At 41.8% G+C, this 20,928-nt stretch overlaps 1 protein-coding gene across 1 annotated transcript in view; it reads right to left on the bottom strand.

The window, feature by feature from the left end:
- Window positions 1–20,928, bottom strand: part of LOC138319767 (E3 ubiquitin-protein ligase HECTD1-like) — a 36,521-nt gene that overhangs the window by 7,862 nt on the left and 7,731 nt on the right. The window contains 14 exon segments of the mRNA XM_069262901.1: window positions 756–886; window positions 1,067–1,155; window positions 1,490–1,646; window positions 1,807–2,102; window positions 2,441–2,927; window positions 3,178–3,306; window positions 3,986–4,179; window positions 6,327–6,503; window positions 6,719–6,854; window positions 6,856–6,883; window positions 13,469–13,579; window positions 14,571–14,651; window positions 14,882–15,025; window positions 15,204–15,349. Coding sequence (XP_069119002.1) covers window positions 756–886; window positions 1,067–1,155; window positions 1,490–1,646; window positions 1,807–2,102; window positions 2,441–2,927; window positions 3,178–3,306; window positions 3,986–4,179; window positions 6,327–6,503; window positions 6,719–6,854; window positions 6,856–6,883; window positions 13,469–13,579; window positions 14,571–14,651; window positions 14,882–15,025; window positions 15,204–15,349 — 2,306 coding nt within the window.

The raw sequence follows: 20,928 nt of genomic DNA, 5'->3' as shown, positions 1-20,928 counted from the left end.
AGTCAGGCATTATCATATCATAATTGCAGAGATTCAGAGAAACCAGAGATTACCCTATCAGACATTTGAAAACACTACAATTTTACCTCCCAGGACTGCGAAGTAGTCCGGAGGAGGTATAGGCCTGGCCTTGCAATTTAGTCAAATTGTGCCATGTGGACAGGATTTAAGCTTTGTCGTAGAGAAGTATATATTTGTAAGGCCAGATTGAAGGTGTTGTGTAAGACGAGGCACTATTGAATTTAGAGAAATTAGATTGAACTACTAAGTGAGAAATCGGTAAATTTTATATCAAAATTGGGCCTTTCCAGGTCTATATACCAGCTAGCTATATGTAGCATATCCTGCAACTCTCCAAACAGGGGTTATACCTTGTAAGTATACTCTATATGACTGTTATGCTGTCTGCTGTAGCCTAGCTGTACTCTAGCTGTTCTGTTATTATCTGCATCGGCCCAGATAAAACAGTATTGTTTAAAAGACATCAATTCTAATTAGGAAAGTATGGTTGACAGACAGTGTAACCTCCCTTGGTGACATCTTACAAAATAATATATTGCAATTAAACATTATGCAAATAGTCTTGTCCTGGGAGGCATGTGGCCGTTTGGCCTCCTATTAGTATATGTACTCATGATCAGTTTTAATGTCATATTATCATATCAAAAACTGATATGTCATTACTATCAATAATGTCCGATAACTTATTTTGCCAATTCACTCTAAATTCTATGGTTTATCAATCTAAGACTTACGTGTATGTGGGCTCCCAGATTCTCTTCAGTCTCTCTGCCCTATTGGATGCAGGTGCCTGAGTGAGTAGTTTCTGTATGTACTTAAATATACAGCTTTTCTCATGGCCGAGACACACCTCTCCTTCCTCCATCTGTATGTTAATAAACGAAGACAAAAATTAAACAATAAAATATTGAAATAAAGTCATTTTCTTAATTGATGAACGTTTTCTGATAGGGCAGCCAGATTTATAAATATTTGATTAAAATTAGTTAAACTGATGATAGGTACTATAGTGTAAACCTGTCCTAGCCAGACATATCAGACTCACCCCTGGTAATCCTGGAGCCTTGATGTAGATGGCCAGTTTGGGCTGGAGTACCTGGTCAGTCGACTCAGCCATACTCTGGTCCTCTGTTCCTATCAAAACAAATTAAAATACAAGTTAGGTTAGTGTCAGAATAGAAATCAAATATGTTAGAACCAGCAAAGTTATAGTTACACAGGTAAGAAGATAAAATCAATAAAGCAAAGAATAAATAAATATTACTCTTATATCCAACTTGCCAGCACTATGCTTCCACATACATTTATTTTAGAAAATAACAAATGATGTTAATTGAGCTGTAAAATATAAACCCATATAATCTAATCTGTAGTAACTGTAAAATGTCTGATTTAGTAAAAATATTCATCAATTAAATTCTTAAAAGGAAATAGTTAATTTATTCAATAACATCTTCTTGTAACTAACCAGGGGCAGGGATCTCAAAGTCCTGAGTTTGGTTTACGTTGGTGCGTCCAGGACGAGGGTCAAATGCTGGGATAAGGGCTGAGAACTGTCGTTTCAGGACAAATTCATCATCCCAGGTCTTCCTTCTCTCTCCTCGCCCTTCTAACTCATCCTCTTCCTGTAAAGGGAGTTAATATCTGTCATTATCAATACTCTCACCCTTATCAGGCATGTACTGCTTGCAAAGAATGATATTATATACAAGAACTTCTGTATTCTCACCAATATGCTTAACATTTCGATTTATACCTACAGGATTCAATATCATTGCTACTCACCAAGAAGTCATCATATACTTCATCATCTTCGTTCTCATCCTCATTTTCATCATCATCGTCGTCAGGTCCGGGAAGTTCCTCACAATCATCATCAAGTTCAGCGAGCAGCATCGGAGCACGACAGCTCTCCATGAACTCGTTATCACTCTCACTAGATGTGGAAGTGAGGCTCCGGGTTAAGGCCTGGCTAAGTGACGTTACGTTAGCCATGGTCTGTGTTGTAGTTAGTGTGTTGGATGTAGCTGATGCTGAGGTGGTCAGGCTGGGGTAACTCTGGGCTGTACTCAACAAGGCATCTGAAGGGAAAATAGCTTTTGTTAGGGCCCATTTACTAACTTCCAACACAACAAAAAATTTCTCTATTTTAAGAGAACCTAACTAATAAATATTCAAAGATAGATTTACTCTCAGGATATGGTAATGCCTTATGTCCGGTTATTATGCGAATCAAAATTTTCATGATTTTAATCAAGAAAATTTAAATTTAGCAGATTTTCAGGGTATATATTGACTCTATCATTTCTCAATATTTTGCCGAATATTTTCACATCCTGCAAAAATAACCAGCTAAATATTTGGTCCTACTGCATACAGTCCAGTCCCTTGTAATTGTAATACATACTGTTGTACATACTTGGTGAATTCTGGGGACCAAGTCTGCCGCTGTTGCTGCGGTTGTTCATGACAACTGTACCCAGATTTCTGCGTGTAACGGCGGCGAAGGTCTCCAGAAGACTGACCGTCTGCTCCATACTTGACGGCAGATTAGGAACACTAACACTCATAGGATTGGTTGGTGAACTACGTGTCTGTGCCTCCATTTTTTTGGCTATAGCCTCTGCCACACTGGCGGCCACATTAGACCCCACAGTAGTGGATGGCATTTGCATGGCCTCTGCTCCCTTTGGTGATCCCTGTTCACTGGTTTCCAGGACTTCCGGCAGGGATGGATAGCCTCCAGACGCGTCCACATTACCTCGCTCATGTCCTTTGTGGACAACTACAACTGGTTCAGTGGGGATGTTACCACTCACTCCCTCATCTACGGGGTCCACATTCACAGACACAAGGGCATCAGAGCTGGCCAGATTCACCATACTGTCAGCAAGATTCTGGGCCATCTATAAAATAACAAATCAATTTAAATAGCTTAATTACTATTCTTCTAAATATATGTATCTTGGGTAACTTAATTACGATATTAAACATTTCACAGGCTAAAGGCAAATGGTCAAAGTATCCTATTACCATTGCCCATTTTTTAACTGATCATAATTTTTAAATACCAGATACGTTTTCATGACATAAAATGGTCAAGTCAAATTAACTTATAAAAAAATGGATGAGGCAGCTTGTTCGAGTGTTACTTACAGATTTGACAGCTGTTGTGAGATTATCAGCTGAAGCAGCTTGTTCTGTACTTGCTACAGATGGTTTGTTCTCGGCCACGTCGGTCAGACTCGGTGTAGAACTACTCTTCCTGCTGGTTAGTACACTCACCTAAAACAAACGTACAGAATGAGATACACTGGTCACACATCTGTATCAATATAATGCTTGATCAAATTTTTCAAACAAGAAACAAAACAAGAGCTGTTGGAGAACAGCAAAGCTCGCCTATTCAGAAGAAGTTGATGTTCAAGTATTTACTATATAAACATGGAAATATGACAAATTAACAGACTCAAAAACCTTCTAAAGGGCCCCAAATTGGTTGTGTTATCACCTTCAGCATCCATACACATTAGGAAAATAAAATCATAAAATATTTATGACAACTTGTGCTTAAACAATTGACAAAATAGAAACTTGCTCAAAAACTTTAAAATGGAAATATGACAAATTAACAGACTCAAAAACCCCCTAAAGGGCCCCAAATTGGTTGTATTATCACGTTCAGCATCCATACACATTAGGAAAATAAAATCATAAACACTTATGATGACTACAGCTTAAACAATTGACGAAACAGAAACTTGCTCAAAAACTTTAACGTGAAATGGGACGCCGGGGGTGACAACATTTGCTCCCCCTATTCTTCGAAAAGGCGAGCTAAAAAGGACAGTTATGATCAGAATCAAAAATACTATGTTTTTTATCAAAATGACATCAAGCAGCAAACCAAGAAAATGTTCATGCTTAGAAGTAAACAATATATTACCATATTTTTGTATTGTACCTTGGCTTTATCAGATACTAAGGAGCTTGTGACCTTGACCTTGGCTCCTCCAACTGCCCCTGCCTCTGTCGTCCTGACAACAGGGCGCAGTTTGTCTGGGTCATGGTTGGGCGAGAGCTGCAGGTCGTACTTGCCCTCAGCCCCCATTCTGTAGGAATTAGATCCACCAGAGTCCCAGGTCACATCAATCCAGCCTGTTTAAAGGACAGAGGTCATGTGAATAGAATGTCTCAGATCAATAACCACAAAATATTTACCAAAATATTCCATAAATATATTATATTAACTCTATCTTTTACGCTTTCTTTAATTACCCAAGGTAAATTCAGGGCTCTAGTGACAGACTACAGTCATGAATTACTTACCATTATGGAGTTCTCCTGTGATGGTTCTGTCCCCTTGTGAGTTAGGACTGTAGTCTGTTACACTAGAGTTACCTACCATTATGGAGCTCTCCTGTGATGGTTCTGTCCCCTTGTGAGTTAGGACTGTAGTCTGTTACACTAGAGTTACCTACCATTATGGAGCTCTCCTGTGATGGTTCTGTCCCCTTGTGAGTTAGGACTGTAGTCTGTTACCCTAGAGTTACCTACTATTATGGAGCTCTCCTGTGATGGTTCCGTCTCCTGGTGGGTTAGGACTGTAGTCTGTTACCCTAGAGTTACCTACTATTATGGAGCTCTCCTGTGATGGTTCTGTCCCCTTGTGAGTTAGGACTGTAGTCTGTTACACTAGAGTTACCTACCATTATGGAGCTCTCCTGTGATGGTTCTGTCCCCTTGTGGGTTAGGACTGTAGTCTGTTACCCTAGAGTTACCTACCATTATGGAGCTCTCCTGTGATGGTTCCGTCACCTGGTGGGTTAGGACTGTAGTCTGTTACCCTAGAGTTACCTACCATTATGGAGTTCTCCTGTGATGGTTCCGTCTCCTGGTGATTAGGACTGTAGTCTGTTACACTAGAGTTACCTACCATTATGGAGCTCTCCTGTGATGGTTCTGTCCCCTTGTGAGTTAGGACTGTAGTCTGTTACCCTAGAGTTACCTACTATTATGGAGCTCTCCTGTGATGGTTCTGTCCCCTTGTGGGTTAGGACTGTAGTCTGTTACACTAGAGTTACCTACCATTATGGAGCTCTCCTGTGATGGTTCTGTCCCCTTGTGAGTTAGGACTGTAGTCTGTTACACTAGAGTTACCTACCATTATGGAGCTCTCCTGTGATGGTTCAGTCCCCTGGTGGGTTTAGGACTGTAGTCTGTTACCCTAGAGTTACCTACCATTATGGAGCTCTCCTGTGATGGTTCTGTCCCCTTGTGGGTTAGGACTGTAGTCTGTTACCCTAGAGTTACCTACTATTATGGAGCTCTCCTGTGATGGTTCTGTCCCCTTGTGAGTTAGGACTGTAGTCTGTTACACTAGAGTTACCTACCATTATGGAGCTCTCCTGTGATGGTTCTGTCCCCTTGTGAGTTAGGACTGTAGTCTGTTACACTAGAGTTACCTACCATTATGGAGCTCTCCTGTGATGGTTATGTCCCCTTGTGAGTTAGGACTGTAGTCTGTTACACTAGAGTTACCTACCATTATGGAGCTCTCCTGTGATGGTTCTGTCCCCTTGTGAGTTAGGACTGTAGTCTGTTACCCTAGAGTTACCTACCATTATGGAGCTCTCCTGTGATGGTTCCGTCTCCTGGTGGGTTAGGACTGTAGTCTGTTACCCTAGAGTTACCTACTATTATGGAGCTCTCCTGTGATGGTTCTGTCCCCTTGTGAGTTAGGACTGTAGTCTGTTACACTAGAGTTACCTACCATTATGGAGCTCTCCTGTGATGGTTCTGTCCCCTTGTGAGTTAGGACTGTAGTCTGTTACACTAGAGTTACCTACCATTATGGAGCTCTCCTGTGATGGTTCCGTCACCTGGTGGGTTAGGACTGTAGTCTGTTACACTAGAGTTACCAACCATTATGGAGCTCTCCTGTGATGGTTCTGTCCCCTTGTGAGTTAGGACTGTAGTCTGTTACCCTAGAGTTACCTACTATTATGGAGCTCTCCTGTGATGGTTCTGTCCCCTTGTGGGTTAGGACTGTAGTCTGTTACACTAGAGTTACCTACTATTATGGAGCTCTCCTGTGATGGTTCTGTCCCCTTGTGAGTTAGGACTGTAGTCTGTTACACTAGAGTTACCTACCATTATGGAGCTCTCCTGTGATGGTTCTGTCCCCTTGTGAGTAAGGACTGTAGTCTGTTACACTAGAGTTACCTACCATTATGGAGCTCTCCTGTGATGGTTCTGTCCCCTTGTGTGTTAGGACTGTAGTCTGTTACACTAGAGTTACCTACCATTATGGAGCTCTCCTGTGATGGTTCCGTCTCCTGGAGGGTTACCGTCCTGCTCTCTCCATTTCCAATCCATACCCCGCATTACACGAGCTCCAGGTACCATCTGCTTTAAGACCTGTGTTCTTATAATTCTCCGCTGTCGCCTCAGATTAGCTTCCGCTTCCCTAGCTGCTTTGCCTGTAGACAAACACAATTAAAAGTAATTACTCACTATTCAATCTTTATACCAAGGTAAACCAGGAGTGTGTATATAAACTAAGTTTAAGACAAAAATGAAATGGCAAGAAGCAATTTTACAAATATCTAACAGGGTAAGGGTATTTTTTCAAAACTTCAATTGGTAAAGTTGTTCATGATTTGTTCTGAATGCCGATAATATACAAAACACTAACCCAGATCATCACAGACACCGGTCACCGTGCCGTAAATCTCGAAGCCTGAGAGAGACAAGTAGTGGGTCTGTCCACTAGCATTCTTGCCTGTTTGCTGCAGCCGAATGTGGCGCCAACCTTGAGTTTCATCCTTAGAGGGATTTCAGAGTCCATGTAGCTGTTGATCTGTCAAATACAGATAAAAAGAGTTGAAAATTTACCGGTGTCTGATATCAGGATTTATTACAAAGTCTGACATTTTCTCGTAATTGCCCCTATATCTGTGTTATCAACATATGATATCTAAGGACAAATATCATTTGATGAGAAAGAAGTTGCATTACATAATTTTTTCTTTTTAGAGAGCTGACTATAAAGTCCTGAATAGCTTTCCATTGATCTTATCATCCTACCCCCCTGCTTCATTGAATCTAGTATTCATCCTACCCACCCTGCTTCATTGAGTCTAGTATCATCCTACCACCCTGCTATTGAGTCTAGTATCATCCTACCCACCCTGCTTCATTGAGTCTAGTATCATCCTACCCACCCTGCTTCATTGAGTCTAGTATCATCCTACTCACCCTGCTTCATTGAGTCTAGTATCATCCTACCCACCCTGCTTCATTGAGTCTAGTATCATCCTACCCACCCTGCTTCATTGAGTCTAGTATCATCCTACTCACCCTGGTTCATTGAGTCTAGTATCGTCCTACTCACCCTGCTTCATTGAGTCTAGTATCGTCCTACTCACCCTGCTTCTTGAGTCTAGTATATCGTCCTACTACCCATCCTACTCACCCTGGTTTCATTGAGTCTAGTATCATCATCCTATTCACCCTGGTTCATTGAGTCTAGTATCGTCCTACTCACCCTGCTTCATTGAGTCTAGTATCGTCCTACTCACCCTGCTTCATTGAGTCTAGTATCATCCTACTCACCCTGGTTCATTGAGTCTAGTATCATCCTACTCACCCTGGTTCATTGAGTCTAGTATCGTCCTACTCACCCTGGTTCATTGAGTCTAGTATCGTCCTACTCACCCTGGTTCATTGAGTCTAGTATCATCCTACTCACCCTGCTTCATTGAGTCTAGTATCATCCTACCACCCTGCTTCATTGAGTCTAGTATCATCCTACCCACCCTGCTTCATTGAATCTAGTATCGTCCTACTCACCCTGCTTCATTGAGTCTAGTATCGTCCTACTCACCCTGGTTCATTGAGTCTAGTATCATCCTACCCACCCTGCTTCATTGAGTCTAGTATCGTCCTACTTCCACCCTGCTTCATTGAGTCTAGTATCATCCTACTCACCCTGCTTCATTGAGTCTAGTATCATCCTACCCACCCTGGTTCATTGAGTCTAGTATCGTCCTACTCACCCTGGTTCATTGAGTCTAGTATCGTCCTACTCACCCTGGTTCATTGAGTCTAGTATCGTCCTACTCACCCTGCTTCATTGAGTCTAGTATCATCCTACTCACCCTGGTTCATTGAGTCTAGTATCGTCCTACTCACCCTGGTTCATTGAGTCTAGTATCGTCCTACTCACCCTGGTTCATTGAGTCTAGTATCGTCCTACTCACCCTGGTTCATTGAGTCTAGTATCGTCCTACTCACCCTGGTTCATTGAGTCTAGTATCGTCCTACTCACCCTGCTTCATTGAGTCTAGTATCGTCTACTCACCCTGTTCATTGAGTCTAGTATCGTCCTACTCACCCTGGTTCATTGAGTCTAGTATCGTCCTACTCACCCTGCTTCATTGAGTCTAGTATCGTCCTACTCACCCTGGTTCATTGAGTCTAGTATCATCCTACTCACCCTGGTTTCATTGAGTCTAGTATCGTCCTACTCACCCTGCTTCATTGAGTCATATCATCCTACTCACCCTGAGTCTAGTATCATCCTACTCACCCTGGTTCATTGAGTCTAGTATCATCCTACTCACCCTGGTTCATTGAGTCTAGTATCATCCTACTCACCCTGGTTCATTGAGTCTAGTATCATCCTACTCACCCTGGTTCATTGAGTCTAGTATCATCCTACTCACCCTGGTTCATTGAGTCTAGTATCGTCCTACTCACCCTGGTTCATTGAGTCTAGTATCATCCTACTCACCCTGGTTCATTGAGTCTAGTATCATCCTACTCACCCTGGTTCATTGAGTCTAGTATCATCCTACTCACCCTGGTTCATTGAGTCTAGTATCATCCTACTCACCCTGGTTCATTGAGTCTAGTATCATCCTACTCACCCTGGTTCATTGAGTCTAGTATCATCCTACTCACCCTGGTTCATTGAGTCTAGTATCATCCTACTCACCCTGGTTCATTGAGTCTAGTATCATCCTACTCACCCTGGTTCATTGAGTCTAGTATCATCCTACTCACCCTGGTTCATTGAGTCTAGTATCATCCTACTCACCCTGGTTCATTGAGTCTAGTATCATCCTACTCACCCTGGTTCATTGAGTCTAGTATCGTCCTACTCACCCTGGTTCATTGAGTCTAGTATCATCCTACTCACCCTGGTTCATTGAGTCTAGTATCATCCTACTCACCCTGGTTCATTGAGTCTAGTATCATCCTACTCACCCTGGTTCATTGAGTCTAGTATCGTCCTACTCACCCTGGTTCATTGAGTCTAGTATCATCCTACTCACCCTGGTTCATTGAGTCTAGTATCATCCTACTACTACCCTGGTTCATTGAGTCTAGTATCATCCTACTCACCCTGGTTCATTGAGTCTAGTATCGTCCTACTCACCCTGGTTCATTGAGTCTAGTATCATCCTACTCACCCTGGTTCATTGAGTCTAGTATCATCCTACTCACCCTGGTTCATTGAGTCTAGTATCATCCTACTCACCCTGGTTCATTGAGTCTAGTATCATCCTACCCACCCTGGTTCATTGAGTCTAGTATCATCCTACTCACCCTGGTTCATTGAGTCTAGTATCATCCTACTCACCCTGGTTCATTGAGTCTAGTATCATCCTACTCACCCTGGTTCATTGAGTCTAGTATCATCCTACTCACCCTGGTTCATTGAGTCTAGTATCATCCTACTCACCCTGGTTCATTGAGTCTAGTATCATCCTACTCACCCTGGTTCATTGAGTCTAGTATCATCCTACTCACCCTGGTTCATTGAGTCTAGTATCATCCTACTCACCCTGGTTCATTGAGTCTAGTATCATCCTACTCACCCTGGTTCATTGAGTCTATTAGAGTATATCCTACTCACCCTGGTTCATTGAGTCTAGTATCATCCTACTCACCCTGGTTCATTGAGTCTAGTATCATCCTACTCACCCTGGTTCATTGAGTCTAGTATCATCCTACTCACCCTGGTTCATTGAGTCTAGTATCATCCTACTCACCCTGGTTCATTGAGTCTAGTATCATCCTACTCACCCTGGTTCATTGAGTCTAGTATCATCCTACTCACCCTGGTTCATTGAGTCTAGTATCATCCTACTCACCCTGGTTCATTGAGTCTAGTATCATCCTACTCACCCTGGTTCATTGAGTCTAGTATCATCCTACTCACCCTGGTTCATTGAGTCTAGTATCATCCTACTCACCCTGGTTCATTGAGTCTAGTATCATCCTACTCACCCTGGTTCATTGAGTCTAGTATCATCCTACTCACCCTGGTTCATTGAGTCTAGTATCATCCTACTCACCCTGGTTCATTGAGTCTAGTATCATCCTACTCACCCTGGTTCATTGAGTCTAGTATCATCCTACTCACCCTGGTTCATTGAGTCTAGTATCATCCTACCTACTCACCCTGGTTCATTGAGTCTAGTATCATCCTACTCACCCTGGTTCATTGAGTCTAGTATCATCCTACTCACCCTGGTTCATTGAGTCTAGTATCATCCTACTCACCCTGGTTCATTGAGTCTAGTATCATCCTACTCACCCTGGTTCATTGAGTCTAGTATCGTCATCCTACTCACCCTGGTTCATTGAGTCTAGTATCATCCTACTCACCCTGGTTCATTGAGTCTAGTATCATCCTACTCACCCCTGGTTCATTGAGTCTAGTATCATCCTACTCACCCTGGTTCATTGAGTCTAGTATCATCCTACTCACCCTGGTTCATTGAGTCTAGTATCATCCTACTCACCCTGGTTCATTGAGTCTAGTATCATCCTACTCACCCTGGTTCATTGAGTCTAGTATCATCCTACTCACCCTGGTTCATTGAGTCTAGTATCATCCTACTCACCCTGGTTCATTGAGTCTAGTATCATCCTACTCACCTGGTTCATTGAGTCTAGTATCATCCTACTCACCCTGGTTCATTGAGTCTAGTATCATCCTACTCACCCTGGTTCATTGAGTCTAGTATCATCCTACTCACCCTGGTTCATTGAGTCTAGTATCATCCTACTCACCCTGGTTCATTGAGTCTAGTATCATCCTACTCACCCTGGTTCATTGAGTCTAGTATCATCCTACTCACCCTGGTTCATTGAGTCTAGTATCATCCTACTCACCCTGGTTCATTGAGTCTAGTATCATCCTACTCACCCTGGTTCATTGAGTCTAGTATCATCCTACTCACCCTGGTTCATTGAGTCTAGTATCATCCTACTCACCCTGGTTCATTGAGTCTAGTATCATCCTACTCACCCTGGTTCATTGAGTCTAGTATCATCCTACTCACCCTGGTTCATTGAGTCTAGTATCATCCTATCTCACCCTGGTTCATTGAGTCTAGTATCATCCTACTCACCCTGGTTCATTGAGTCTAGTATCATCCTACTCACCCTGGTTCATGAGTCTAGTATCATCCTACTCACCCTGGTTCATTGAGTCTAGTATCATCCTACTCACCCTGGTTCATTGAGTCTAGTATCATCCTACTCACCCTGGTTCATTGAGTCTAGTATCATCCTACTCACCCTGGTTCATTGAGTCTAGTATCATCCTACTCACCCTGGTTCATTGAGTCTAGTATCATCCTACTCACCCTGGTTCATTGAGTCTAGTATCATCCTACTCACCCTGGTTCATTGAGTCTAGTATCATCCTACTCACCCTGGTTCATTGAGTCTAGTATCAGTATCCTACTCACCCTGGTTCATTGAGTCTAGTATCATCCTACTCACCCTGGTTCATTGAGTCTAGTATCATCCTACTCACCCTGGTTCATTGAGTCTAGTATCATCCTACTCACCCTGGTTCATTGAGTCTAGTAATCATCCTACTCACCCTGGTTCATTGAGTCTAGTATCATCCTACTCACCCTGGTTCATTGAGTCCTAGTATCATCCTACTCACCCTGGTTCATTGAGTCTAGTATCATCCTACCTCACCCTGTTCATTGAGTCTAGTATCATCCTACTCACCCTGGTTCATTGAGTCTAGTATCATCCTACTCACCTGGTTCATTGAGTCTAGTATCATCCTACTCACCCTGGTTCATTGAGTCTAGTATCATCCTACTCACCCTGGTTCATTGAGTCTAGTATCGTCCTACTCACCCTGGTTCATTGAGTCTAGTATCATCCTACTCACCCTGGTTCATTGAGTTAGTATCATCCTACTCACCCTGGTTCATTGAGTCTAGTATCATCCTACTCACCCTGTTCATTGAGTCTAGTATCATCCTACTCACCCTGGTTCATTGAGCTCTAGTATCATCCTACTCACCCTGGTTCATTGAGTCTCAGTATCATCCTACACCCTGGTTCATTGAGTCTAGTATCATCCTACTCACCCTGGTTCATTGAGTCTAGTATCATCCTACTCACCCTGGTTCATTGAGTCTAGTATCATCCTACTCACCCTGGTTCATTGAGTCTAGTATCATCCTACTCACTGGTTCATTGAGTCTAGTCTATCATCCTACTCACCCTGGTTCACTTGAGTCTAGTATCATCCTCTCACCCTGGTTCATTGAGTCTAGTATCAATCCTATACTCACCCTGGTTCATTGAGTCTAGTATCATCCTATCACCCTGGTTCATTGAGTCTAGTATCATCCTACTCACCCTGGTTCATTGAGTCTAGTATCATCCTACTCACCCTGGTTCATTGAGTCTAGTATCATCCTACTCACCTGGTTCATTGAGTTAGTATCATCCTACTCACCCTGGTTCATTGAGTCTAGTTATCTAGTATCATCTACTCACCCTGGTTCATTGAGTCTAGTATCATCCTACTCACCCTGGTTCATTGAGTCTAGTATTCATCCTACTCACCCTGTTCATTGAGTCTAGTATCATCCTACTCACCCTGGTTCCATTGAGTCTAGTATCATCCTACTCACCCTGGTTCATTGAGTCTAGTATCATCCTACTCACCCTGGTTCATTGAGTCTAGTATCATCCTACTCACCCTGGTTCATTGAGTCTAGTATCATCCTACTCACCCTGGTTCATTGAGTCTAGTATCATCCTACTCACCCTGGTTCATTGAGTTAGTATCATCCTACTCACCCTGGTTCATTGAGTCTAGTATCATCCTACTCACCTGGTTCATTGAGTCTAGTATCGTCCTACTCACCCTGGTTCATTGAGTCTAGTATCATACTCACCCTGGTTCATTGAGTCTAGTATCATCTCCTACCCACCCTAGTCGTCATATGAGTCTAGTTATTAGTATCATCCTACCCTGGTTCATTGAGTCTAGTATCATCCTACTCACCCTGGTTCATTGAGTCTAGTATCATATCACCCTGGTTCGTCCTGATTACAGCCTGTGCCACCCCCCTGGTTCATTGAGGATCACTAGTATCATCCTACTCACCCTGGTTCATTGAGTCTAGTATCGTCCTTGAGGTTGAGTAGTGTATCCCATGTTGTACCATCACTTCCAGACACTTGAAAGAGTGCCAATTCCTTAGAATCCTTAGCCGACCTTCAAATCATACAAATGACAAGTTCGATTAAAGTACTACTGAAATACATCGCAGCAGAAACAGAAAAATAGAATGAATTATTAAAATCAAAGTATATAAACCATTATAAAGACTTTGATATCAAATTATTTTAGAATATTCAACTGATCATAGGAAATACATATATATGGCTTATTTGACATTCTTCTTAATTAAAATTAAAATTCCTACATAAAATAAAAGATTTCAAAATAAAGAAAACAAAAGTCTTATATTCGTTAAAGATGAGTTTTTGTCCTATACTCTTGACTCTTGTGTGTTGCACATACACTTATTTAGGTAAAACAGCGGCGGCCTTATAGCACTTGTTATATTGAATATTTTTTTACCTTAGACCTGTTTCCAACAATCATTTAAAAACATTGTTAAAAATGTTTTTGTAAATGTACACAGAACGAACCTCTCATTAGTTTACTTAATATAACTCTCAGGGTCTATATGCCTTAGAAAGTAAATCCAAAATTTGAATTATCATTAACAGAGAATACGTAAGTCAGACCAGTGGAGTCACAGTTTGCCATTGATTGTGTGTATACATTTACGATGTTAGTCAGGGAGTCTGACCTAGATGGAGCTGTGTATTAAACACACTCTTGTATATTCTATACACAGTATGTGTATTCTACCAATCAGAAGGCAGTCTTCCCATGACTGCTTTACAGGTATTGCAGTAATTGAAAGGCAACCTTCTGTTTGGTCCAAAGGAATATTATTCAATGAATAGGGAATTAATGAACGTAAGTTTATGAATGAAATGATGAATGAAATGGTTCAAGAGGTCACCACTAGATGTCATTGCAGACAAGTCCACACAAAAAGTATACCCAGATAGCTATAATACAAGTGTTACGCGTTGTATTGAAAATGTAAATGTAAGCATTATTAATCTCTCTAGGTATACAAACATTATTAACCACAGATTTTCAGCCTCTGTTTCCCTGATTAACTTACCTGCCATACCCCCGGGCATGACGTAGGGAGTAACAGGATGGGATCAGCCACACGCCAAGGTCTATAGCAAACCACGCCTTTCTGTAAAATAACAATTGTGTATTAACTTCCTCTGAATGATTAAAGTTCAGTTTAATATAAAGATAAAAGTTTGGTTTGGACCTTGAATTAAACAAGGTATTTGTGTTATAAAAGTTAAGTATAATAATTATTTTTGGAGTTGAAGTTGATATTATAAACATTGTATTAATTTATTCCCAAGAATTGCAACATATCTTATATTGTTCAATGTTGACTATTAAGAGACTTACTTATCATCGTTAGTGTGACAGTTAAGAGCAGCACTGTCCCTACTGAGGATGTCCTCCAGTTTCCCGTACGGAAGATTCCGTCCCTCGGACGATGTCACTACCACCAGTCCGTAGTGGGCAGGGTTAATCCATTCATACGCACTCCTGTAGAGGTCAAAGGTCAGTTAGAACAGTCATCAAATTTATCAAATGATCAAATAGTTCTCTCTAATAAAATGAAAATATGACAAGCTTTATATTAGAAAGTTAAAGGTAAACCAGTCCTAGATTACCTATTTAAGCACAGAAAGCCATTGTACATATAGGATTCCATCATACTTACTTAGCATTAGTTCCTATCCAGTACACTAAAACCATATCAAAATCAGACTGGTGCAAGAAGTGGACTTTGTTGGTTGGCTCTTTGACTATGATACCTACATTGTTAAGGATGTTGAGCAGTGTCTGTATCCAAGCCACTTCTGATACCTACATTGTTAAGGATGTTGAGCAGTGTGTGTACCAAGGCCAACGTATGATACCTACATTTGTTAAGGATGTTGAGCAGTGTCTGTACAAGGCCACTATGATAACCTACATTGTTAAGGATGTTGAGCAGTCTGTCAAGTCCAAGGCGCTATGATACCTACATTGTTAAAGGATGTTGAGCACGTGTCTGTACAAGGCCGCTATGATACCTTACATTGTTAAGGATGTTGAGCAAGTGTCTGTATTGGTACAATGATACCTACATTGTTAAGGATGTTGAGCAGATGTCTGTACAAGGCCACTATGATACCTACCATTGTTAAGGATGTTGAGCAGTGGCCTGGTAACGAGGCCACTATGATACCTACATTGTTAATGAAGTTACATGTCTGTATGTGCCACCTATATACCTACTTTGTTAGGATGTGAGCATTGGTGTAACAAGGCCACTATGATACCTACCATTGTTAAGGATGTTGAGCACGTGTCTGTACCAAGGCCGCTATGATACCTACATTGTTAAAAGATGTTGAGCAGTGTCTGTTACAAGGACACTATGATTACCATACCATTGTTAAGGATGTTGAGCAGTGTCTGTTACAAGGCCGCTATGATACCTAACATTGTTAAGGATGTTGAGCAGTGTCCTGTACGTGGCCACTATGATACCTTACATTGTTAAGGATGCATTGTTAAGGATTTGAGCAGTGTCTGTACAAGGCCACTATGATACCACCTACATTGTATAAGGATGTTGAGCAGTGTCTGTACATGGCCGCTATGATACCTACATTGTTAAGGATGTTGAGCAGTGTGTCTGTACAAGGCCACTATGATACCTTCATTGTTTCAAGGAGTTGAGCAGTGTCTGTACAGGGCCACTATTGTATCCCTACATTGTACAAGGATGTTTGAGCAGTTCTGTACAAGGCCGCTATGATACCTACATTGTTAAGGATGTTGAGCAGTGTTCTGTACAAGGCCACTATGATACCTACATTGTTTAAGGATGTTGAGCAGTGTGTGTACAAGGCCCACTATGATACCTACGGTGTTACAGGATGTTGAGCAGTGTCTGTACAAGCCACTATGATACCTACATTGTTAAGATGTTGAATCATTCTGTACAAGGCTCACTATGATACCTACATTTTTAAATGTTAGCATGTTGTGTACAAGGCCTAATGATACCTACATTGTTAAGGTTGTTGAGCAGTGTCTGTACGAGGCCACTATGATACCTACATTGTTAAGGATTGTTGAGCAGTGTCTGTACATTGCCACTATGATACCTACATTGTTAAGGATGTTGAGCAGTGTCTGTACAAGGCCACTATGATACCCTACATTGTTAAGGATGTTGAGCAGTGTCTGTACAAGGCCACTATGATACCTACATTGTTAAGGGATGTGGAGCAGTGTCTGTTACAAGGCCACTATGATACCTACATTGTTAAGGATGTTGAGCAGTGTCTGTACAAGGCCACCCCAATATGATACCTAACATTGTTAAAGGATGTTGAGCAGTGACGCAGTTGTCTGTACAAGGCCGCTATGATACCTACATTGTTTAAGGATAGTTGAGCAGTGTCTGTTACAAGGCCACTATGATACCTACATTAGTTAAGGATGTTGAGTCAGTGTGTGTACAATGCCACTAGGATACCTACATTGTTTAAGGATGTTGAGCAGTGTCTTGTACGTGGCCACTTATGATACCTACATTGTTAAGGATGTTGTGCATGTCTGTACTGGCCACTATGATTACCTACATTGTTAAGGATGTTGAGCAGTGTCTGTACAAGGCCTACTATGATACCTACATTGTTAAGGAATGTTGAGCAGTGTCTGTACAAGGCCACTATGATTACCTACATTGTTAAGGATGTTGAGCATGTGTCTGTACAAGGCCCACTATGATACCTACATTGTTAAGGATGTTGAGCAAGTGTCTGTACGATGGCCACTATGATACCTACATTGTTAAGGATGTTGAGCAGTGTCTGTCGTACGTGGCCACTAATGATACCTACATTGTTAAGGATGTTGAGCAGTGTTCTGTACAAGGCCACTATGATACCTACATTGTTAAGGATGTTGAGCAGTGGTCTGTACGAGGCCACTATGATACCTACATTGTTAAGGATTTGAGCAGTGTCTGTACAAGGCCACTATGATACCTACATTGTTAAGGATGTTGAGCAGTGTCTGTACAAGCCACTATGATACCTACATTGTTAAGGATGTTGAGCAGTGTCTTGGTACATGGCCACTATGATACCTACATTGTTAAGGATGTTGGAGCAGTGTCTGTACGTGGCCACTATGATACCTACATTGTTAAGGATGTTGAGCAGCAGTGATCTGTACAAGGCCACTATGATACCTACATTGTTAAGGATGTTGAGCAGTGTCTGTACAAGGCCACTATGATACCTACATTGTTTAGGATGTTGAGCAGTGTCTGTACAAGGCCAACTATGATACCTACATTGTTAAGGATGTTGAGGCAAGTGTCTGTACATGGCCACTATGATACCTACATTGTTAAGGATGTTGAGCAGTGTCTGTACGGGGCCACTATGATACCTACATTGTTAAGGATGTTGAGCAGTGTCTGTACAAGGCCACTATGATACCTACATTGTTAAGGATGTTGAGCAGTGTCTGTACAAGGCCACTATGATACCTACATTGTTAAGGATGTTGAGCAGTGTGTGTACATGGCCACTATGATACCTACATTGTTAAGGATGTTGAGCAGTGTCTGTACAAGGCCACTATGATACCTACATTGTTTAAGGATGTTGAGCAGTGTCTGTACATTCCACTATGATACCTACATTGTTAAGGATGTTGAGCAGTGTCTGTACAAGGCCACTATGATACCTACATTGTTAAGGATGTTGAGCAGTGTCTGTACAAGGCCACTATGATACCTACATTGTTAAGGATGTTGAGCAGTGTCTGTACAAGGGCCACTATGATACCTACATTGTTAAGGATGTTGAGCAGTGTCTGTACAAGGCCACTATGATACCTACATTGTTAAGGATGTGAGCAGTGTCTGTACAAGGCCACTATGATACCTACATTGTTAAGGATGTTGAGCAGTGTCTGTACGAGGCCACTATGATACCTACATTGTTAAGGATGTTGAGCAGTGTCTGTACAAGGCCACTATGATACCTACATTGTTAAGGATGTTGAGCAGTGTCTGTACTAGGCCCACTATGATACCTACATTGTTAAGGATGTTGAGCAGTGTCTGTACAAGGCCACTATGATACCTACATTGTTAAGGATGTTGAGCAGTGTCTGTACATGGCCACTATGATACCTACATTGTTAAGGATGTTGAGCAGTGTCTGTACAAGGGCCACTATGATACCTACATTGTTAAGGATGTTGAGCAGTGTCTGTACAAGGCCACTAGGATCCTACTTGATGATGTTGACCTACAAGGCCCTGATTAAGGATTGTTGTTGAGCAGTGTCTGTACAAGGCCACTATGATACCTACATTGTTAAGGATGTTGAGCAGTGTCTGTACGAGCCACTATGATACCTACATTGTTAAGGATGTTGAGCAGTGTGTGTACAAGGCCACTATGATACCTACATTGTTAAGGATGTTGAGCAGTGTCTGTACAAGGCCACTATGGTACCTACATTGTTAAGGATGTTGAGCAGTGTCTGTACAAGGACCACTATGATACCTACATTGTTAAGGATGTTGAGCAGTGTTCTGTACAAGGTCCACTATGATACCTACATTGTTAAGGATGTTGAGCAGTGTCTGTACTGGGCCACTATGATACCTACATTGTTAAGGATGTTGAGCAGTGTCTGTACGAGGCCACTATGATACCTACATTGTTAAGGATGTTGAGCAGTGTCTGTACAAGGCCACTATGATACCTACATTGTTAAGGATGTTGAGCAGTGTCTGTACAAGGCCACTATGATACCTACATTGTTAAGGATGTTGAGCATGTCTGTACGAGGCCACTATGATACCTACATTGTTAAGGATGTTGAGCAGTGTCTGTACAAGGCCACTATGATACCTACATTGTTAAGGATGTTGAGCAGTGTCTGTACAAGGCCACTATGATACCTACATTGTTAAGGATGTTGAGCAGTGTCTGTACGAGGCCACTATGATACCTACATTGTTAAGGATGTTGAGCAGTGTCATGTACAAGGCCACTATGATACCTACATTGTTAAGGATGTTGAGCAGTGTCTGTACAAGGCCACTATGATACCTACATTTGTTAAGGATGTTGAGCAGTGTCTTGTACAAGCCACTATGATACCTACATTGTTAAGGATGTTGAGCAGTGTCTGTACAAGGCCACTATGATACCTACATTGTTAAGGATGTTGAGCAGTGTCTGTACAAGGCCACTATGATACCTACATTGTTAAGGATGTTGAGCAGTGTCTGTACAAGGCCACTATGATACCTACATTGTTAAGGATGTTGAGCAGTGTGTACAAGGCCACTATGATACCTACATTGTTAAGGATGTTGAGCAGTGTCTGTACGTGGCCACTATGATACCTACATTGTTAAGGATGTTGAGCAGTGTCTGTACAAGGCCACTATGATACCTACATTGTTAAGGATGTTGAGCATGTGTCTGTACGTAAGCCACTATGATACCTACATTGTTAAGGATGTTGAGCAGTGTCTGTACGAGGCCACTATGATACCTACATTGTTAAGGATGTTGAGCAGTGTCTGTACGTGGCCCACTATGATACCTACATTGTTAAGGATGTTGAGCAGTGTCTGTACGGTGGCCACTATGATACCTACATTGTTAAGGATGTTGAGCAGTGTCTGTACGTGGCCACTATGATACCTACATTGTTAAGGATGTTGAGCAGTGTCTGTGTTACAAGCCACTATGATACCTACATTGTTAAGGATGTTGAGCAGTGTCTGTACAAGGCCACTATGATACCTACATTGTTAAGGATGTTGAGCAGTGTCTGTACAAGGCCACTATGATACCTACATTGTTAAGGATGTTGAGCAGTGTCTGTACAAGGCCACTATGATACCTACATTGTTAAGGATGTTGAGCAGTGTCTGTACAAGGCCACTATGATACCTACATGTTAAGGATGTTGAGCAGTGTCTGTACAAGGGCCACTATGATACCTACATTGTTAAGGATGTTTGAGCAGTGTCTGTACAAGGCCACTATGATACCTACATTGTTAAGGATGTTGAGCAGTGTCTGTACAAGGCCACTATGATACCTACATTGTTAAGGATGTTGAGCATGTCTGTACAAGGCCACTATGATACCTACATTGTTAAGGATGTTGAGCAGTGTCTGTACAAGGCCACTATGATACCTACATTGTTAAGGATGTTGAGCAGTGTCTGTACTAAGGCCACTATGATACCTACATTGTTAAGGATGTTGAGCAGTGTCTGTACAAGGCCACTATGATACCTACATTGTTAAGGATGTTGAGCAGTGTCTGTACAAGGCCACTATGATACCTACATTGTTAAGGATGTTGAGCAGTGTCTGTACAAGGCCACTATGATACCTA

This window comes from Argopecten irradians, chromosome 3 (genome assembly GCF_041381155.1).
Source record: "Argopecten irradians isolate NY chromosome 3, Ai_NY, whole genome shotgun sequence".
Lineage (NCBI taxonomy): Eukaryota > Metazoa > Mollusca > Bivalvia > Pectinida > Pectinidae > Argopecten > Argopecten irradians.
This window is presented reverse-complemented; position numbering and strand designations above follow the sequence as displayed.